The sequence below is a fragment of the Notolepis coatsorum genome (assembly GCF_963971535.1).
Source record: "Notolepis coatsorum genome assembly, chromosome: 4".
Taxonomy (NCBI): Eukaryota; Metazoa; Chordata; class Actinopteri; order Aulopiformes; family Paralepididae; genus Notolepis; species Notolepis coatsorum.
The window spans coordinates 8897034-8920187 of record NC_140168.1 but is presented as its reverse complement, the minus strand read 5'-3'; the positions used below and the strand labels follow the sequence as shown (position 1 = coordinate 8920187).

General features: G+C 44.2%; 1 protein-coding gene across 1 annotated transcript in view; it reads left to right on the top strand.

Annotated features, from left to right (window-relative positions):
- LOC311227652 (potassium/sodium hyperpolarization-activated cyclic nucleotide-gated channel 1-like) overlaps nt 1-22339 on the top strand; it is a gene marked incomplete at both ends in the record, with an annotated part of 207558 nt that extends 185219 nt beyond the window's left edge. Inside the window, 5 exon segments of the mRNA XM_084313373.1 lie at nt 12606-12752; nt 13828-14068; nt 15519-15683; nt 21365-22059; nt 22061-22339. Of these exon segments, the coding sequence (XP_084169499.1) occupies nt 12606-12752; nt 13828-14068; nt 15519-15683; nt 21365-22059; nt 22061-22339 (1527 nt within the window).
- Nucleotides 22340-23154: the final 815 nt, after the last annotated feature.

Sequence of the window (23154 nt, the reverse complement as noted above, 5' to 3'; positions counted from 1 at the left end):
TGTAAACCAATCAGATAAGGCTTTTGCTGCCTCATGCTTTCCATCCTCCAATGAGTCCAAATCCAGAGGGATGAGCTTGACCTCTAACCCTAACCCACATCGGGTACCTCGTCTCCGTGGAGACTGTGTGTGTGAGGTCACAGATCAAACGCTGACAGCACCGCGAGCCTATGATGTCTTCAGAGGCAGCGTGTCTCGACTCTCAATACGAGGCTCACCTGCCCTCAACCTCTGCAGTAATAATAGGGAGGTGTAGTGGTTACGTCATTGCCGTTTTTCCGTGTTCCACCCTCTGTCCAACGCAATGTAGTTCCCCCATTGCCCATTTCTAAATCGTCTCGTTTAAAACAAATAAAGCGGGCGGCCGGGTAGCGCAGCGGACTAAGCGTCTGTCTACCACCACAGAGACAGTGGGATCGAATCCGGCTGTGGTGCTTCCGGGTTGGCCGACCGTCCATACTGACACAATTGGCAGTGTTAGAGGGTGGGAAGCTGGCGAGGGTGGGTCCTGGTCGTTGTAAACAGCGACTCCTACAGTTCGGTCGGGGCGCCTGCACAGCGAGGGAAGGATCTGGGAGAGGTAGTGTGATCCTTCCACACGTTACACTCTCCCAGTGAGAGTCCGCGCTGCCAGGTGAAAAGAAGCGGTGGGCTGGGTACACATGTGTCGGAGGAAGCATGTGATAGTCTCCGCCCTCCCAGACCGACGGTAGGGGGTAGAGTGAGCAACGACCAGGTAGGGGATTGGGAATTGGCATAATGACTAACATTGGGATGGGAGAAAAACCGAAAAAGAAGGGGGAAAAAGATAAAATAATAATAATAAAAAAAATAAAGCATTAACATTTGCACGGTGTACCTTTCTGTGCGTATTCATCCACAATCTATAGCTCAACATGAAAATATTCACAATTAATCATAAAAAAATATTTCTCGAATTCTATTTCAACCAGAAATGCTTAAACCTCTTCAACTTGGCCTTTAACCCCTAATCTCTCACTTTATATGTATATGTTGTGTCTGTTACTTTGTTATCCCCCCCCCCCTATGTAAAGCGACCTTGGGTCCCTTGAAAGACGCTATATAAAATGAAGTCATTATTATTATTATTATTATTATTATTATTATTATTATTATTATTATTATTATTATTATTATTATTATTATTATTATTATTATTATTATTATTATTATTATTATTATTATTATTATTATTATTATTATTATTATTATTATTATTATTATTATTATTATTATTATTAAACAATAATGTTAGTGATAGAAGGGAACTCATTTTGAGCTTTTCAATTTCCATGAGGTAGAATTGTTACAATAGCCGATAATCCATTTTCCCAATGATAAATCCCTATACGGGTGGACCTCGCCGGCGATCCAAAGCGACGTCAGACTACAGTACACCTCCCTATAGGTTTAAAAAAATATATATATTTAACTCACTGGGTACAGCGTTGTGACACATTGAGACCAGGTCAGAGTCAGGCAGCTGAAACATCATGTTACATAAACATAAAATCACTTAGTGGAGCTTTAAAAAAATAAATAAAAAAAAAGATTTCTCCAATATCTTTCTCCCCAATTGAGTCATTATGCCCACATGTGTTTCAGTTTCAGTTTATTTAGGATCCCCATTAGTTGTTACCTCAGTAACAACCACTCTTACCGGGGTCCTCTCAAAATAACATAAAATCATTGTACAATCAGAATAAAACAATACTTCCATGCACATTGTACAAGCAACGACACCAAAACAAAGAATAATAATCACAGTAAAGATAGTCTTTTGTCTGTCAAGTGGAGAGGTGACAGAGGTCCCAACTCTCCCCTACCACCACACAAATGCCCTAATTTGGATAATAAAAAAAATACATGCCCACATGTGTCACGGTCCTGGTCGTCACGACGACCACACGCTTCCTCCGATACACGTGGAGTCGCTCCCGGCCGCTTCTTTTCACTGGGAGAGCGTTAAACGTTCGCGGAGGTTCACGCAGCTACATTATCTCCCCCACATCCCCCTCCCCCACCAAACAAGTCGTCGATGCAACGACCCTCTCCGGCTTCCCACCCGCGCCGCACACTGCAACTAATAATAATAATAAAAAAAAAAAAAAAAAAAAAAAAAAGAAAAAAAAAAAAATAATAATAATAATAATAATAATAATAATAATAATAATAATAATAATAATAATAATAATAATAATAATAATAATAATAATAATAAATAATTAATAATAATAATAATAATAATAATAATAATAATAATAATAATAATAATAATAATAATAATAATAATAATAATAATAATAATAATAATAATAATAATAATAATAATACATTTAATTTGTAGTGCATTTTACATTTGGAACCAAATCTCAAAGTGCTACAGGGTAAAAACATAGTTTCAAGATTCAAGTTTCTTTATTAGTTGTCATACAGAAATACAGAATACTTTTGCATGAAATGCTTCTTTCTGTTTAGGCTTTAAAAACATAGGCAATTATAAAAACAAGGCATAAAAACATAAAAAAAAGGGATAAAACACACAAAGGCATGTATAGAAGGTTAAAACTAAGAAAAAGCTTCTGTGAAGAGGTATGTTTCTAGTCCTCTTTTAAAGGAAGCAGTGGTCTGTGGTGCTCTGAGGTGGTCAGGGAGGGCGTTCCACAGGCGAGGAGCAGCCCAGCAGGAGGCCCCATGGTGCGGAGCTTGGTCCTGATGGGGGGACAGAGGCGATTGGTTACGAGTGGAGGGTTCTGGGGTGAGGATATCTTTGAGGTAGGGGGGGGGGGGGGGGGGATTTCCGTGGATGCACTGATGGGTCAGAAGAAGGGATATTTTGTATTCAGTCCGGGCGGTGATGGGGAGCCAGTGAAGTGAGTGGAGGAGGGTGTGATGTGACGTGGTCGTACTTACGCCGTACTCTCATCATCAGGATCCTATAGCAGCAACAACTGACCAAACTGGAAGTACGGCGACCGGGAATTGAACCCAGGTCGTCTCCTGCGGTGGTAGTGCTTTTACCTCACACTACTACCCAGACGCCCCCCGGTGGAGTGTACTGTAGCTGCGACCCGCCCGCCCGCCCGGGAGAGACCTCACTTTTTATTTGCCCATTGAATAATTCAACTCACCACTTCATAACGGCTCAGGTTCGCCGGCTGGTGGGTCAAACAGGTGGAAACAGTATGAGAGGCACAAGAGACCTGGGGGGTAAGTGTGGTGTAATGTTGCTGAGGCTAATAGTGTTAGCTGAGGCTAATAGTGTTAATAATAATAATAATAATAATAATGATAATAATAGATTTCATTTATATAGCACACTTTAAACTCAATGAGCTCTCAAGGTGCTTCACAGCAGAATTAAAAATAGAATAAAAAGGTTTAAAGAAAACATTAAAATGAATAAAAAATAAAAAGATGAGAGTAAAAAGGGTTAAAACATAAAAACATTTTAAATGAATAAAATAAAATAAACAAAACATAGGAGCAGATTAAAAAACATGTTACCCATGTTACCCATGGTTACAGCATGTAAAGTGTGTGTTTGTTGTTATGTACAGTGTGTGTGTGTTGTTATGTACAGTGTGTGTGTTGTTCTGTACAGTGTGTGTGTTGTTCTGTACAGTGTGTGTGTTGTTATGTACAGTGTGTGTTGTTCTGTACAGTGTGTGTGTGTGTGTGTGTGTGTGTGTGTGTGTGTGTGTTGTTGTGTGTGTGTGTGTGTTGTTGTGTTGCCTCTGGGGATAAGTGTTATATTTTCCCTTAAAGATGAAAGAGCAGCTTTTTTTTTTTTTTTATATGTTTTATGGTTTGGGACGGGGGAAATAAAAGCTATAAAAAAAACTGTGTGTGTGTGTGTGTGTGTGTGTGTGTGTGTGTGTGTGTGTGTGTGTGTGTGTGTGTGTGTGTGCGTGTGTGCGTGTGTGTGTGTGTGTGTGTGTGATGCTTGCCATGTCTGTACTGTAGGTGTGTACTGTATTTGTGTGGACGTGTACGAGTGAATACGGGTGACGTGTTGTCAAGTGTGTGCGTGTGTGCGCGTGTGTGCGTGTGTGCGTGTGTGTGTGTGTGTGTGTGTGTTGTTATGTACAGTGTGTGTGTGTGTGTGTGTGTGTGTGTGTGTGTGCGTGTGTTCCTGTGAAACTGTATCAATCAGCATCAGTCTCGGAGTGTGAAAGCCAATGCCAGTAGAGATCAGAAGTGGTGTCCTAGGTGTTTTTTTCTTGCCTTCCAAAGATTGTTTTAATGATATTCATTCTTTATTAAGACAATATATACAGTAGGCTATAGTGGAGAGTTGCGGAGGGTGAGTCCTATAGGGATGGGTACCGAATCCGGTACTTTTAAGGGTATCGACCGAATCACGCCGGTACTACAGAGTACCGATTCACGTGAGATATGCACCGGTGCCACATTTCGGTAATGCAAAAACGAAACCTATGAAGTGATTATTTTTTTTATCTACTTTTTCTCCTCCTATTTTTCTGTATTTCCCTCCCATCCCGATTTAGTCATTATGCCAATTCCCCCCTCCCCTTCCTGGTCGTTGCTCGCATGTGCCCCCCACTGGTCAGTCTAGGCGAGCCCTGAAGTCTATCAGATGCTTCCTCCGAGACATAGGAGACAGCCAGCAGCATCTTTTCACCTGCCAGCGCGGACTCTCATTGGTGAAGTGTAACGCGTGGGAGGCTCGCACTGCCCTCGCCATCTCCCTCCCTCGCTGTGCAGGCGCCCTGACCGACCTGTAGGAGTCGCTGTTTACAACAACCAGAATACCACCCCACCGGCTTCCCTCCCCGCTGACTCTGCCAATTGAGCCAGTATGACGGCCGGCCCAAGCCAGAGGCAACGCTGACAGCCGGATTCGATACCAGTGTCTCTCGCGTTGGTGACGAGCACTTAGTCCGCTGCGCCACCCAGCCGCCCACCTACAAACATTGTTTAGAAATCGATTTGTGTCATAAATGTCATGATATATATATATCTGTATGTCGTGTATGTCATAAATGTCATGATGAATTGAAAATGGGGGGACCCTGATGTAAACAAGACGAAAGTCTTTCTCAATCTTGTACACGTTCTTTCTGAACGGACGTGAGATGCATATAGCATTGTTTAGAAACCTTTTTGCGAACTTTAGAAGGTGTTTTTTGTCCATTTTCGTCCGTAACGTTACTCTGTGGATGTCATGTGTTGTCGCCCGACGGTCGTATCCTCGCAACAAAGAGAGCTGCTATTGGTCGAGTGCAAGACACGCGACTAAACTCGCACCAATTGACCAAGTATCCGTTCGCAGAGGAAAGATCTAGTCCCGGCTTTAAAATTATGATTGCGCAAAACGGGCAGGATTGTAAATGGAGAACCTTTTATTCCTAAATCTACACCGATATATCTTTAGCCCAGAGTGAAAATTGTGTAGTCCGCCGAGGTGGGAACGAGAATAGTTTTCTAGCCACTTCTCAGCCGTCACCGTACGGCCCACACTGAGTCCACGTCACAACAAGTAGCACCGTGCCCCGCTGAGCCGAGCGGACGGCCTCCGAAATTGCGTTTTCGCCGTCTTTGTCAGAAGCCGTGAATGGTGGCTTTATGATACCGCTCTCCTTTTGTCAGCGGCGGAATTGAACACAGCTTGACATTAAAAGAACTACTCAGAAGTCTGGCAGCTTTTTCTTTTCCCGCGCGGAAGGTGGACACCTCATCTCTTTCAGCAATGTTCACCACCGCGGGCCAATGAGCAGCCTCGCTGCAGGCGCAGCTGGGGGGGGGGGGGGGGGGGGTTCGATGACTCATTAGCTTCCTTCCTCCGGTCGGTCCGGGAATTCAAACCGCCGGCCATTTTCTGATCCACACTTCTTACTCTCTGCCAGTACGTCACGCGGCTTGTTGTGACGCACCTCTGCCCAAAGTGCCTTCGGACTACAACTGTCACGAGTTCAACTATTCAACTATTCCTTCAGCACCTAGGAACCTAAAAGGACAATATACTACCTTATGCATACCGCACCTTATGTGAATACTGTATACTTCATCAGATCATATATTTAGCATTTAGCATTTGAGCATTTAGCATTTTTTTGTATTATATATTAGATTATATTTAGATTATTGGATTATTAGATTATATATTACATATATTTAGCATTTCGTTTTTTTTTCAGATTATATATTAGATTAGATTTAGATTATTAGATTATATATTGTAACAATTTATTGTAGGGCAAATATAACTGAGAGGGCATACATACCCTCATCTCGCACCTTGTTGCCCATATGCACATGTCCAGAGTTAATTATATTGATTTGTTAAATTGTTTACACTGCTTTTTTTTTCTACCTGTACCTCCCCTCCCCCCTCCCCCATGCTGCTATGATGCCTGAATTTTCCCAGGGGGATCATTATAGGAATATCTTATCTTATCTTATCTTAAAGAATCAGATAAAAAAGAAAAATAAAACGTTCTTGAGAGACATCAATCAGGTCATGCCGTGAGTTTGACTGAGTTTCAGCACAGCAGCAGCTAGCAGGGTTCCCACAGACATTACAAAATGAAATTCAAGGACTTTCAAGTACTTTTCCAAGCACTATTTTTATTTTAAAAAGGCATTTAAAAGGATACAATTCACTTTTAAATGCAGTTTTTTTTTATATAAAAAAAAATTCGGATCCAATATTTATGGCTTAAAACCAATTTCCGACAATTAGTTACACTTTAGATTAAAAAAAATTATTTCTTGATTCAGAACTATTATCATGGATTAACGAAACTTTCAATGTGAATGGTTGATTTGAATTTCAATAACTTGTTAAGCACCTTGTTTAAAAAAATTGGCTGTTTTCAAGGAATTCCAGACATTGACTTTTTTTGGTAAAAAATCAAGCACTTTAAGCACTTCAAGGACCTTGTGCGAACCCTGAGCTAGGTGTGGTCTGTGGTTCAGCAGCAGCAGCTAGGTGTTGTCTAGTTTTTTTTGCGTACATTTTTTGCGTTCGTTTTTTTTCGTTCGATTTCTTTTTAGTTTGTTCGTTTTTTAGCCATTTTTTGCGTTCGTTTTTTTCCGTTAAATTTTGTGTTAGTTTTTTTTTGCGTTCTTTTTTTTCGTTTTTGTTTTAGTTTTAGTTTGTTCGTTTTTTAGCCAATTTTTTTTATTTTTTTATTTTTATTTTTTTTATTTTTTGGTTTTTTGCGTTCGTTTAGTTTGTTTGTTCGTTTTTTGCCGTACATTTTTTTGCGTTCGTTTTTTTCGTTAGTTTTTGTTTTAGTTCGTTGGTTTTTTTGCGCAAATTCTTTTGCACATGTTTTTTGCGTTGGTTTTTTTCGTTGTCTGTGGTTCAGTAGCAGCAGCATCTAGGTGTTGTCTGTGGTTCAGCAGCAGCAGCAGCTAGGTGTTGTCTGTGGTTCAGTAGCAGCAGCAGCTAGGTGTTGTCTGTGGTTCAGCAGCAGCAGCAGCTAGGTGTTGTCTGTGGTTCAGTAGCAGCAGCAGCTAGGTGTTGTCTGTGGTTCAGTAGCAGCAGCAGCTAGGTGTTGTCTGTGGTTCAGTAGCAGCAGCAGCAGCCAGGTGTTGTCTGTGGTTCAGTAGCAGCAGCAGCGAGGTGTTGTCTGTGGTTCAGCAGCAGCAGCAGCTAGGTGTTGTCTGTGGTTCAGTAGCAGCAGCAGCTAGGTGTTGTCTGTGGTTCAGTAGCAGCAGCAGCAGCCAGGTGTTGTCTGTGGTTCAGTAGCAGCAGCAGCGAGGTGTTGTCTGTGGTTCAGCAGCAGCAGCAGCTAGGTGTTGTCTGTGGTTCAGCAGCAGCAGCAGCTAGGTGTTGTCTGTGGTTCAGTAGCAGCAGCAGCTAGGTGTTGTCTGTGGTTCAGTAGCAGCAGCAGCTAGGTGTTGTCTGTGGTTCAGTAGCAGCAGCAGCAGCTAGGTGTTGTCTGTGGTTCAGTAGCAGCAGCAGCGAGGTGTTGTCTGTGGTTCAGTAGCAGCAGCAGCTAGGTGTTGTCTGTGGTTCAGTAGCAGCAGCAGCTAGGTGTTGTCTGTGGTTCAGCAGCAGCAGCAGCTAGGTGTTGTCTGTGGTTCAGTAGCAGCAGCTAGGTGTTGTCTGTGGTTCAGTAGCAGCAGCAGCTAGGTGTTGTCTGTGGTTCAGTAGCAGCAGCAGCTAGGTGTTGTCTGTGGTTCAGTAGCAGCAGCTAGGTGTTGTCTGTGGTTCAGTAGCAGCAGCAGCTAGGTGTTGTCTGTGGTTCAGTAGCAGCAGCAGCTAGGTGTTGTCTGTGGTTCAGTAGCAGCAGCAGCAGCTAGGTGTTGTCTGTGGTTCAGTAGCAGCAGCCAGCAGGTGAAAACCTGCGTTCATCGTTTTAGTTTTAGTTTGTTCGTTTTTTTGCGCCAATCTTTTTGCGCACGTTTTTTGCGTACGTTTTTTTCTTTCGTTTTTTTGCTGTCGTTTTTTTTTTGTTCGTTTTTTTGCTGTAGTTTTTTTTTGTTCGTTTTCGTTTGAGTTCGTTTTCGTTTTAGTTAGTTCGTTTTTTTGCGTTTGTTTTTTTGTGTTCGTTTTTTTGTGTTGGGTTAGGGTTAGGGTTAGGGTTTTTTTGTGTTGGTTTTCATTTTTTTGCATTCGTTTTCGTTTTAGTTCGTTAGTTTTTTTGCGTAAATTTTTTTGCGTTTGTTTTTTTCCGTTCGTTTTCGTTTTAGTTTGTTTTTTAGCCAATTTTTTTTGCGTTCAATTTTTTGCGTTATTTTTTTTGCGTTCGTTTTAGTTTTAGTTTGTTCGTTTTTTTGCGCACATTTTTTTTTGCACGCTTTTTTGCGTTCGTTGTCTGTGGTTCAGCAGCAGCAGCAGCTAGGTGTGGTCTGTGCTCCAGAACCAGACACTGTGGTCCATTACTTTCTCCTCTCCTCCTGACCACGTTGGATCACCACCCTCTCTCTCTGTGTTCCGGCACCTTCCTGGTTTATAAATGAAGCACTGTGGTCAGAGATGGTCTAACAGTGGGGACCTCATCCAACGCTCTGCGTATAGGAGTGTGCTTCCAGTCACCGCCACTCTGCTTCTCTAAAACCTTGTCTTGGAAAATATGATCATGTCCATAGTTCTGTGTTAAAATATGTCGTGGAAATTACTCTCTATAAGAGAACAAACGACGAGCTGAGTAATTCTGACTGAATCGAGTTATAAAAATGTATTCATTGTGATCACAGTGAAAGTGCTCAGTTACTAATCAGAGACCAAAGTGTACACGAGCGTCTGACCAGGAAGTGAGACAGAACCCTGGGCAGACGTACGATTAAATGCATCATTGAAACGACGTACATTAGACATCCAGATATGACCGAAAGTAGGGATGCTCGATATTGGCTTTTTTACCGATACCGATATTCCGATATTGTCCAACTCTTAATTTCCGATACCGATATCAACCGATACCGATATATGCAGGGTTTCCCCCCCCCCCCAAAAAACTGAATAATTTCAGGTAACTAATAATTTCACTGGATATATATAACAAATATTGTTATTGTTTTATTTTATTTTTAAACCGATACAGATATTTTCCGATATCACATTTTACTGCCGATATCGGCCGATAATATCGGTCGGCCGATAATATCGGACATCCCTAACCGAAAGGATAAACAAAATATGCCCCAGTTAGGGAATGAATAACAAGATTGGCTCAATAGCCTTTGTTATGTCTTAACTGGGAAGGGAAATAGCCTTGCTATGGCTCACACTAGGACTGAAAGCGATACATTTCCATCACAAATACATATTCTCTTACAGCCTTGACTAGTTAATATGGGTCAACTAGTAGTACAGCTAAAGACACTAGGCGACAGTCTGACAATGTTTTTTATAACAACGGCCAAGTTTTAGGAGATATGACATTTGGCCTGTTCTCCAGTTCTTATGTGAAGACGCAACAAAGAGACCCATCTTTTGTTTTCATTTCCTCACTAGGGCAATTTTTGTTTACCTTTCTTGTCAGATCAAATCAAAATGTATTTGTAAGGCCCGACAACACACGTTAATGTCCCCCATGGGGCCGGACACGTCTTCTTTAAACAAGTCAAGAAGAAACATCACAATAAATCAAGAACAAAACAAAAACACCATGAAGTCCAAAAGAATTTAAATAAATGAATGCAACACTCCCAGACACATACCCCACGCGAAGGTAAGGAAAAACTCACTAAAACCTAGCAATAGGAAAAATGCACCACAGGCAATGTGGAGGAGAGAAACCTTAGAAGGGCCGTTCAAGGATGTTCCCTTCTTAGATGTCGGGGATAGTAGTGTTGCTATAAAACAGGCGAAACAGTTGGTAAGCATGCACTCATATGTGTGGTGAAACACAGATAAGTGCATGCAATAACAACTGAACATTTTGAAAGATTGAAAATAGAGCTGATGGCGGATCTATTTGAGGCAAAGGGGCGGCGCAGAGAGGGTCACATCCTCCCGGTCATCATCACGGGACGTCCACCACTCCGGTCATCACCACGAGACAGCCACTCACAGGGATACGGGGAGAGAGGGAGACTGGACAGGCGTTAGACAGTTCGCGTGATTGTGATGGATCTGTTATTAATTTGTCATCTTATGTACGTAAAATATTCCACAACAACCTCCGGTGCAAGGCTGGTTTTAACAGGAGGCGGCTAATTGACCATAATATTCACATGGCGGCCCATTTTCTCTTATGGCATGCTCAGGTTGGGTTCCTTTCCACACCCTGTTCCCACCTTGGCATGACATAGTGCAAGAGCAAAATGGCCACTGTGTGAATATGGTCAATTGGCATTCAGTAAGGTAGGCTATACTTGTTTATACAGCTTTTTCCGTCTCACTGGTCACTTCAGAGGGAATGTGATTAACATATCTCAACAACGGAGGCTGATTGGATGAGCTGTGATTAACACGTCTCAACAGCGGCGGCTGATTGGACGGGGGCTGCCTGCATGCTGCTACTCTGGACATTTCACCTCCCATTGATCCAGCATTGATTAGCTTCCAGCTCCTCATTGTGTTTTCAGCTCGGTTAGACAATGGAAGAAGGATGCGTGCTCGCATGAGGTGTCACTGTGTGTGTAGAGAATTGACACACTGGACCGGTAAACTGTGTTTGATTTGTTGTTATTGATTAGCTGCGTGTTGGGCTTTCTGTGATGCCATTTCATCAGAGTCTTTCAATGGCAAATCAACAAATGTAGTCCTTGATGTAGTCATCACCTGCCTGTTGAATGTCTCCGTGTACACTGTTGATACAAATGTCTGTGTCCGAGAGAGAGAGAGAGAGAGGAGAGAGAGGAGAGAGAGAGAGAGAGAGAGAGAGAGAGAGAGAGAGAGAGAGAGAGAGAGAGAGAGAGAGAGAGACCGACCAAATTATAAGAAAACTAAAATAAAACTACTGACACATTGGAGAGAATCAACCCGAAACCAGAGCAAATTGAAATGCTATTTGGCCCTAAACAGAGAGTACACATGGGCAGAATACCTGAGCACTGTGACTGATCCAAAACTATAAGAAGATCCTTGACTAGGTACAGACTCAGCGAGCACACCTAGCCATCGAGAAAGGCCGCCATAGGCAGACCTGGCTCCCAAGAGAAGACAGACTATGCACCCACTGCACACAAGAAGAGGTGGAAACCGAGCTACACTTCTTAACAACCTGCCCACTATACCAAGACATCAGCGGCATATACTTCCCACAAATTGCAAACACCCAAAGAGACTTTGAAAACATGGACAATAAGGGCGCCTGCTAAGCGCGGATAGGACCTAAGTGGGATAGTGTGATCCTTCCACACGCTACGCCCTCTCAGTGAGAATCCGCGCTGCCAGGTGAAAAAAAGCGGTTGATTGGCTGGACGTGTGTCGAAGGAAGCACGTGGTAGCCTCCACTCTCCCAGACCGACTGTGGGGGGTAAGTGCGCAGCGACCAGGAAGGGGATTGGGAATTGGCATAACGACTAACATTGGGATGGGAGAAAATCGGAGGAAAAAGGAAGGGGAAAAAGATATATATAAAAAAGAAGAAAAAAAAAGTAACAGTACAGGGCGGCTGGGTGGCACAGCGGACATTGCGCTCGTCACCAACACAAGAGACACCGGGTTCAAATCCGGCTGTCGGCGTTGCCTCCGGCTTGGGCCGGCCGTCATACTAACTCAATTGGCAGAGTTGGAGGGTGGAATTCGATGGGTGGTAGTCTGGTCGTTGTAAACAGCGACTCCTACAGGTCGGTCGGGGCGCCTGCACAGCAGAGACAGGAAATGGCGGGGGCATTGTGAGCCTCCCACACGTTACACCTCGCCACTGAGAGTCCACGCTGGCAGGTGAAAAGATGTGACAGGCTGCCTCCTCGTGTACCGGAGGGGACACGTGATGCAGGGCTTCTATCCTCCCTACAACCGGCCAGTGGGGGGGGCATATGCGAGCAACGTTCAAGACAGGGGAGGGGAGAATTGGAAACAGCGGAATTGGGATGGGAGAAAAAATTGAAAATGAGGAGAAAAAGTGGATCAAAAGAAGTAACAGTACATTAATGTATCATTGTCTTTCTTTAACCCCCCCACCCTCCCCCCCCCCCCAACCAACCCTTTCCAGTACAAACAAGTGGAGCAGTACATGTCCTTCCACAAGCTGCCCGCCGACTTCCGACAGAAGATCCACGACTATTACGAGCACAGATACCAGGGCAAGATGTTTGACGAGGAGAGCATCTTGGAGGAGCTCAATGAACCTCTTAGAGAGGTAAGAGACACACACACACACACACACGCACACACACACACACACACACACACACACACGCACGCACGCACACGCACGCACGCACGCACGCACGCACGCACGCACACACACACACACACACACACACACACACACACACACATACACACACACACGCTCCACACGCACAGTATTGACCTGCAATATAGTGCTGTTGTGCTTCCTTGCATGTTTACTTTGAATTCCTCCTGAGTGTATCTTGACGTGTGTTTGAGTAGCGGTGTGAGTGTCCGACCTGTCTTAACCCTTTCACTACCACACTACAGAAGGTTAACCTTTCACTACCACACTACAGACGGTTAACCTTTCACTACCACACTACAGAAGGTTAACCTTTCACTACCACACTACAGACGGTTAACCCTTCACTACCACACTACAGAAGGTTAACCTTTCACTACCACACTACAGAAGGTTAACCTTTCACTATCACACTAGAGACGGTTAACCTTTCACTACCACACTACAGAAGGATAACCCTTTCACTACCACACTACAGACGGTTAACCTTTCACTACCACACTACAGAAGGTTAACCCTTTCACTACCACACTACAGAAGGTTAAGCTTTCACTACCACACTACAGAAGGTTAACCTTTCACTACCACACTACAGACGGTTAACCCTTTCACTACTACAGAAGGTTAACCTTTCACTACCACACTACAGACAGTTAACCTTCTGTAGTGTGGTAGTGAAAGGGTTAACCTTCTGTAGTGTGGTAGTGAAATGGTTAACCATTTGTTGTGCGGCACTGAAAGGGTTAACCTTCTGTATTGTCGCAGTGAAAGTGTTAACCTTCTGTAGTGTGGTAGTGAAAGGGTTAACCTTCTGTATTGTCGCAGTGAAAGGGTTAACCCTTTGGTAGTGTGGCAGTGAAAGGGTTAACCCTTTGGTAGTGTGGTAGTGAAAGAGTTAACCTTCTGTCGTGTGACAGTGAAAGGGTTAACCTTCTGTAGTGTGGCAGTGAAAGGGTTAAGCCAGAGGCGCAGGATTAAAAAAGAAAGGTCATGTGTTTTTTTCTTCCATCGTCAGGAAATCGTTAACTTCAACTGCCGCAAGCTGGTGGCGACCATGCCCCTGTTCGCCAACGCCGAGCCCAACTTCGTGACGGCCATGCTGACCAAGCTGCGCTTCGAGGTGTTTCAGCCGCGCGACTACATCATCAGGGAGGGGACCATAGGGAAGAAGATGTACTTCATACAGCACGGAGTCTGCAATGTCATGACCAAAGGAACCCTGGGGATGAAGCTCTCGGACGGGTCATATTTCGGCGGTACGGTGCAGGGCTTCCAGAATGTCCTCTGGTGCCTGTTTGTTTGTTTGTTTGTTTGTTGTTTGTTTGTGTGTGTGTTTGTTTGTTTGTTTGATTGTTTGTCTGTCTGTCCGATTGTCTGTCTGTCTTGTCTGTCTGTCTGTCTGTCTGTCTGTCTGTCTGTCTGTCTGTCTGTCTGTCTGTCTGTCTGTCTGTCTGTCTGTTTGTTTGATTGATTTTTTCTGTCTGTCTGTCTGTCTGTCTGTCTGTCTGTCTGTCTGTCTGTCTGTCTGTCTGTCTGTCTGTCTGTCTGTCTGTCTGTCTGTCTGTCTGTCTGTCTGTCTGTCTGTCTGTCTGTCTGTCTGTCTGTCTGTCTGTCTGTCTGTTTGCGCTTGTCCCCGAAATAAATCTCTTGTGATTTAATTTTTGAAGTGTTTTGCTGGTTAGCTCGACGTTTCCTCTCTCTATCACCTTCCCCCTCTCTTCTCACCTTCCCCCTCTCTTCTCACCTCCCCCTCTCTCTCTCGTCCCCCCTCTCTCTCTCACCTTCCCCCTCTCTCTCTCAACTTCCCCTCTCTCTCTCACCTTCCCCCTCTCTTTCTCACCTTCCCCCTCTCTTTCTCACCTTCCCCCTCTCTCTCTCTCCCCCCCTCTCTCTCTCACCTTCCCCCTCTCTCTCTCACCTTCCCCCTCTCTCTCTCACCTTCCCTCTCTCTCTCTCACCTTCCCCCTCTCTCTCTCACCTTCCCCCTCTCTCTCTCGTTCCCCTCTCTCTCTCACCTTCCCCCTCTCTCTCTCACCTTCCCCCCTCTCTCTCTCACCTTCCCCTCTCTCTCTCACCTTCCCTCTCTCTCTCTCACCTTCCCCTCTCTCTCTCACCTTCCCCCTCTCTCTCTCACCTTCCCCCTCTCTCTCTCACCTTCCCCCTCTCTCTCTCTCTCTCACCTTCCCCCTCTCTCTCTCACCTTCCCCCTCCCTCTCTCACCTTCCCCCTCTCTCTCTCACCTTCCCTCTCTCTCTCACCTTCCCCCTCTCTCTCTCTCCCCCTCCCTCTCTCACCTTCCCCCTCTCTCTCTCATGTTCCCCCTCTCTCCCTCACCTTCCCTCTCTCTCTCTCTCTCTCTCTCTCTCACGTCCCCCCTCTCTCTCACCTTCCCTCTCTCTCTCTCTCACCTTCCCTCTCTCTCTCTCTCACCTTCCCCCTCTCTCTCTCACGTTCCCCCTCTCTCTCTCACGTCCCCCCTCTCTCTCACCTTCCCTCTCTCTCTCTCTCACCTTCCCTCTCTCTCTCTCTCACCTTCCCCCTCCCTCTCTCACCTTTTCCCTCCCTCTCTCTCCCCCTCCCTCTCTCTCTCTCTCCCCCTCCCCCTCCCTCTCTCTCTCCCCCTCTCTCTCTCTCTCTCCCTCCCTCTCTCTCTCTCCCCCTCTCTCTCTCTCTCCCCCCCTCCCTCTCTCTCTTGCCGTGCTCCAGAGATCTGCTTGTTGACCCGGGGTCGGCGTACAGCCAGTGTGCGCGCCGAGACGTACTGCCGCCTGTACTCGCTGTCCGTCGACAACTTCAACGAGGTGCTGGAGGAGTACCCCATGATGAGGCGGGCCTTCGAGACCGTCGCCATCGACCGGCTCGACCGCATAGGTACCTCTCTTTTTAATAACCTTTTAACCGGCGCCCCCAAAAGTGGCCATTTTAGTTTCCGTTTTTGAGGACTGCATGCTTTTTTTTGCAACCCAAAATACTATACTTTATACTTATAGCACTACATGCATGAGCCTGGTCTCGTTTGAAAAAGGTGACATTCTGAACTTTCTGATACAATAAAGAAAATTCACTTTTAGTGTTTATGAAATATAGTAACATAGGTCTGAACTTGAGTTGTAGAAAAACTTGTTACTCACATTTTTCTGTAGTAGTTAGTAGTCCAGAAGTAGTATTTCCAAAAAAGTTGATATGGCTGAAAAAAACACCCTGGGTCCATAGCCTGAAGTCTTGTGTAGTACATGTCCAATTTCATAAACATCCGTTCAGAAATGAGACGCGGTTTTGGTAAAAGGTGAGAGATCTCAGAAAACTATTTTCTTCAATGCATTCGACAGAGAATTCTCTTCCTGTTTTGGCTCGTGACTTTTCACCTAGATCCCTGATTTGCTCATTCCCACGTGGGGTACCATTGGAAAACCCTCATTGGTTACAACCCTGTCCAATAATTTTTCAAGATCGCCAAATGATTAACGGAGGTAGAGGCTCGGGAGTCAGGAGTGGTATTTGAACAAATAAAAAGTCTGCCGTGTCTACTCACATATCGGCACGTAACTCGAGAACTGCTGATTTTGTCGCCTGAAGCCTGTTGCTTTAATTCTATATTGTATTAAATAATATACACACCCGAGCCGCTAGAGGTCGCCAAAGTTCCGGTGGGCAAATCGTCCTCAAGAGAGCCCACATGTGGGCCGTTGCAGGCTAAGAGGTCCAAGCAGTTTTATTTTGCTGACTTAATGCAGATTATTATAGTATAATAGTTGATGATGTACCCGGTTCCACCTGATGAAAACATGCACTTGGTCAACCTTCATTCAGGGCTGCTGCTGCTGCCAGTGACTGGAACAACCTACAGGAAACACTTAAACTGGTCACCTTTATGCCTTTAAGTCAACATTCAAGATTCAGATTCAGATTACTTTATTCGCCATTTATGTAAACACAATGGAACGTGATACGACAGTACAGTGCATAAACTTTTTTCACAAATAATAATAATAATAATAATAATAATAATAATAATAACAAATAATAAATAAAGTGCAAAACAGGACAGAACAGTGAGACAACGATAAGACAATAAAGTGCAGTGGTTGGAGACATGTTAACAGTGCAGCACAAAGTCCAAAAGTAAAGCACTCTTTTTTTTTTTTTTTTTTTTTTTTAAGTCTTTATTTCGAACATGCAATGAATACAACAAACAATAACAAAAAAGAAAAACAACTCAATCTGCATGTTCGAAAAGGAGTAGGAAGAAGTATACACGTATTTAATCCTACCCCTTTTCCACTACTCAAATGAGTGTACTATTTTAAACATAAAAAGAAAGAAAAGAAAAGAAAAAAAAAATATATATATATATATATATATATGCAAAACAAAAAAACAAAAACTATATATGTATAAAATAAAATAAAATAGAAACAAAATAAAAATGTAAACACCTGTGAATATCAAGTCCCTTCTTCATCCCTGTACCTTGTGAACATAATTTCCTTATACATCAGTTTGAATTGTCTCATGTTTGGACATTGCTTTAACACCACATTAAGACTGTTCCACAGTTTCACTCCACATATTGAGATGCAGTGTTTTCTCATGGTAGTGCGTACGTTTAGCACCTTTAAATTGTGTTCTCCCCTCAGATTATAACCCCCCCTCCCTATCAAAGAACAATTCTTGAATGTTTCTTGGAAGTGCATGACTTTTTGCTTTATACATTAATTGTGCCGTTTTAAATTCCACAAGATCATTTAACTTCAATGTCTTTGACTCCAGAAACAATATGTTAGTGTGATCACGATAACCTGCAATGTGAACTATCCTTATGGCCCTTTTTTGGAGTATAAAAAGTGGTTGTAGTGTAGACTTATAATTGTTTCCCCAGACTTCAGCACAGTAATTTAAATATGGTAAAACTAGTGAACAGTAGAGAATGTAGAGTGATTTTCTATCCAGGAAGTGCTTTACTTTACTCATGACTGAAATGCTTCGTGAGAGTTTAGATTGGACATGTTTTATGTGAGGTTTCCAACAGATTTTATGGTCTATTATTACACCTAGGAATTTGTCTCTGTCTCTGATGAACATTCTCACTGATTCCGGCAACTGTTTCTCAACCCCTGTCTGTCATGGTGCCCCTCTCACTGCTATATTGCTTGTGAATGCAAAAAAAATATATAAAGAAATATTATAATAATAAAAAAAAATTATTATCATTCTTTCCAAAAGCAAAGAGGCCTAGAACGCTAATGGCGCGCATACTGTACCAGCGAGGCTACTGTAACTGCCTAAGAAAACGGGCACAGAGGCACTGAAAGAGGATTTCACCCGTCTAATGAACACACTAGACTAGACAAATATCAAGGTGTATCCATTAGTGGACCAATTGCATGCTTTCGCAGAGAAACAAGAAGCCTTCAGTCGACTCCTTCAGACATTAAACACCCCCCACAGCCCACGACTACCAGTCAACTATCGGCAAATTTCGGCCAATCAACGTCGACTATACAAATCCTTAGCCGGGGACAGGCCTAGTATATATATTGTATTAAGTAATAACATATATTGTATGTCAGAAATGCTTAACCTGAATTATTTGATCAGCCCCCCCCCCCCCCCCCCCCCCCCCTCCTCCCTTCAAGAGGCATTGTCTCTTGCCAGGCCATCATTGTAAATAAGAATTTGTTCTTAATTGATTTGCCCGGTTAGGTCATATAAAAATTTTAAAAGGTGATTTTATTAATATATGAAAGCATCTTGGTTATAGACAATAACAATTAATACATACAGCACGATGCTTAGTGAAAGTTTCCAGAATATTAGGATTAGGACGATGAAATTAGCTGCCGTGTTCCCTTGGCTCAACACAGGACACGCCAGGACACCTCCAGTCTTCCTGGGGCTCCTTACTGTACCAGAGGATGTACAGTACTTGGCTTGAAGGACGCCACACACTGTCTCCGTCTCCCTCCTGCTCGCTCACCCCCACGTCCCTCTCCTCTAGGGATGAGTTAGAATTTTAGAATATATATATATATATTTTATCCACTTTTTCTCCTCCTATTTTTCTGGATTTTCCTCCCATCCCAATTTAGTCGTTATGCCAATTCCCTTCCTGGTCGTTGCGCACATTGCCCCACTGTCGGCATAGGGAGGGTGTAGAACTACCACATGCCTCCTCCGATACATGTGGAGTCAGCCAGCCGCTTCTTTTCAACTGACAGCGAGGACTCTCACTGGGGGAGCGTAATGCGTGGGAGGCTCACACTACTTCCCCCAGTTCCCTTCCTCGCTGAACAGGTGCCCCGACCGACCTGTAGGAGTCGCTGTTTACAACGACCAGGACCCACCCCACCGGCTTCCCACCCGCTAACACTGCCAATTGTGTCAGTATGGACGACCGACCAAGCCGGAGGTACCGCTGACAGCTGGATTCGATACCAGTGTCTCTGCGGTGGTAGGCAGGCGCTTAGTCCGCTGCGCTACCCAGCCGTCCGAATTTTCGAATTTCCGAATAGTCGCGCCAGTCTCCACATTAGATTTTCAATGTCAGAGTCGAAAAATATATATATCATTTAAAAAGACATTTTAAAGGTGAAGCAAACCATTCTTATTTAATACATTTTTATATTTAGAGGCAGCCTAATTTTCATAGCCTAATTGATCTAAAGATGCACATGCTACTGTTTCTGTTTGTTTATTAAAACCGGTTGATAGGCCAATGCCAATGCTGTTGTTATTATTATAGGCTACGATGGTGAATGGTGTCATTCGAATTTTCAAATAATTCAGTGTTAAGAACAGTAGACTATTCGAAAATGATTTTGGTCAGTCATGCACATCCCTACTCTCCTCCCGTCCTCTCTTGGATTCAGCCTCTCAATCAATCGATCAAATCCTTTATTTAACCAGATAAGCATCATTGAGATTAAAATCTCTTTTTCAAGAGCGATCTGGCCAAGCAAGGCAGCAGAAAGTTTCAACATAAAAAAGAACATCACAATAAAATACAGATAAAACATTTACATCAAGCTCCAATTTCAGGCAAGTTATCAAACAGGCAAATGATCAAACACAGTTGCACTGACCAAGGGAACTGAGTTCGTAGGATTTTAAAATGGCTTTGAATTCTCCGAGGGTGACCAGTCCTGGTAATTTTAGGTCCTCCTGTATCTTGTTCCAAGATGAAGGAGCAGCATATTTAAAAGCCCTTTTTCCCAATTCAGTTCTCATATGGGGAACTTCCAGTGTTAGAACAGCTTGAGAACGAAGGGCATACTTATATTGCTTTGTGCACAGAAGCACACTTAGGTACGAGGGAACCAGTTTAAGCAGAGCTTTGTGCACCAGAGAGAGCCATCGAGAAAATCGCCGTATTTGTAGAGATGGATAACTTGCAATGGTATATAGGGTGCAATGGTGCACTCGATTTCCACATCCCGTGACAAAGCGTAAGGCAGAATGGTACACAGTATCAAGCTTTCTAAGGTACTGATCAGGTGCATACATATAGAGTAAGTCACCATAATCGAGTAGTGGTAAGAAGGTGGTCGAGATCAGGTGACTTCTCACTTTAAGTGAAAAACAGGACCTGTTTCTGAAAAAGAAGCCGAGTTTAAGCTTCAGCTTTGACACAAGTTTGTCTATGTGAGATTTGTGAGATTTGTTTGCCTCTGTTTCCTTTCTTTGATAACCTCTAAGGCTGAGACCACTTATCGATTTATCGATAATTATCTATAACTGTGTGAAATCGATGTGGCATCACTTATCGAAAAAATTAAAAATTAAAAAAGACTAGGTCTTGTGGCATGTTTTGGTTAAAACATCCCCCTTTTCATGTCAATTCTGTTGAATTGCAACTCTGCACGGTGCGTTCAACACGCAGTGCACTCCTCCATCACATCCAGAGACCAGTGACTGTAACATGAGAAGGATCACTGTGGTCGTTTTGAACGGGGAAATCTGTAACACTAAAGATGGCGGCAACGACAAAGAATTGCTGCAAAATAAACATACATTTGTTTTTTAAATAATAATAATAATAAAAAAATTATAATAATAAAAAAATTTAAACTTTTTTTACATCGATATTTAATAATAATAATAATAATAATAATAATAATAATAATAATAATAATAATAATAATAATAATAATAATAATAATAATAATAATAGATTTATTTTATACAGCGCCTTACATAAAGTATCTCAAAGCACTTTACATACATTACATTATGGTATATGGACAAACACAGCACATGAACAAACACAGTACATGGACTTTCACAATGACAACATGGTGGGGGATACTACTACTATTTATCGATAATTAGATGGCGGCAATGACAAAGAATGCTGCAAAATAAACATACATTTGTTGTTTAAATAATAATAATAAAAAAATTATAATAAAAAAATGAAATTATTATTATTATTTTCTTTTTTTTACATCGACATTTATCGATAATTTTGTCCCGATTTATCGATTTATCTATTCTTCCAAATAGCATATCGTCTCAGCCTTAACGACCTGTTTCTCCCCCTGTCATCGTCGCAGGCAAGAAGAACTCCATCCTGCTGCACAAGGTGCAACACGACCTCAACTCCGGCGTCTTCAACAACCGCGAGAACGAGATGATCCAGGAGATCGTCAAGTACGACCGGGAGATGGTGAAGCTGGTGGACCTGCAGCGGCCCCGGGCCATGTCCATGACGCCCTCCGTCGGCGGGATGTTCGCCGCCCCGCCGGGTCAGACCGCCGGCGGCTCCGCCATCGCCACCCTCCAGCAGGCCGTGGCCATGAGCTTCTGCCCCCAGATGAGCAACCCCCTGGTGTGTCCGGGCACCCTGCAGTCCCCTCGCATGGTGAGGCGGTTCCAGGTGGTCCAGAACCTGGCCAGTCCGGTCTCCCAGCCCGGCCTCCAGTCCCCTGCCCAGATGCCCGGAGGGGTGGCCTCCTTTGGGTCCTCCGCCATCTCCAGCCCGCCCGTCCAAAGCCCGCTGGCGGCCACGGGACGGACCTTCCAGTACATGGCGGGCGTGGGACCCTCCGGATCCCAGCTGTCCTTGGTGCAACACCACGCGGCTAGCCCCACGCACCCCCAGCAGAGGCCCGCGTCGTACAACAAGAGCACCCACTCCCTCCACTCGGGCACCCTGAGTCAGGAGGCCCGCGTCCGCTCCGCCTCCCAGTCCTCCCTGCCCCAGGAGGGGACGCTACGCTCCGCGGCCCCCAGCCCCCCGACGTCCACAGCGCACCTCCAACACCTCCATCGGTCCGTCTCACCCCGGCCTGCCGGGGCCCTCGGGGGTGGTGGTGGTGGGCAGGCCGGCGGCGGCAGCGGCGGGGGCGGGGGCTCCTCCGCAGAGGGTCGTCTTCGCCTCCACACCTCCCCCCGGAGGAGGGCCTCCTCCACCCGCCATGGGGCCGGCGGCGGCGGCGGCGGCCGGCGCCGGAGTTCCCAAGAAGGACTCCATCGTTAGCCTTCCGGAGATGGACTCCGCGAGATCCCGCCTGTCTTCCAACTTGTGACCCTTGTAGAGGTTCAGAGAGAGAGAGAGAGAGAGAGAGAGAGAGAGAGAGAGGCCTTTTTTGACGGAGAACCTAAAAACGTCTGTTTTAGGTCCGTCTGGCTGACCCCCCGTCGGCGGCGGCGGCGGCCCCCGGCGACCCGCCCACCGCCGCAGCGCCGCCCGCCGCCAGTCGTTCTACCGGGGAACGCGCGGCGGTGTGTGTTCGGCGTCGACGGAGCGAAAAGAGCGACTTGAAGAGACTTGTAGACACTATGACTAGGAGGAGTCTATACAATTAAACTAGTATAACGAAGGTGGACCTGGTCTAGTCTACCGCGCCGGCACCTTTAGTCTTAGTATCACCCCTTACACTCTGCTTCCAAACACCTATATCGCTGTTCTTTACTGTAAAGATATACTTAATGTAACTGTTGCATACTGTGTAGAATCCATGCAATGCAATCTAGCAGGAGCTGAACTTTAAAAATGAAAAATCAGGGACTTGAGATCAAAAACGACAATGACATTTTACGCTTTCAAAAAGTGTTTTTTCGGTGTTACGTTTTTTCTTTTTTCTTTTTCCTGTATAAGCTGTCGTATAGCTAAAAGAACACATTGCTCTTCATATTGTTTAAAAAAATAGTCGTGGAAAATTGTGTTTTAGACCGCTGGTCGATCTTACATCGATGTGTAAATAGTTAATAGTTAATGAAAAAAAAAAGAAAATGACAGAGGAATATGTCCATTGTATGGTATCTATCCAAACCAAAGTTGAGCTCGAACACAAAGTTTGGTTGTGTCTGTATCAACTAAAAAAGAAGTATAGAAGAAAAA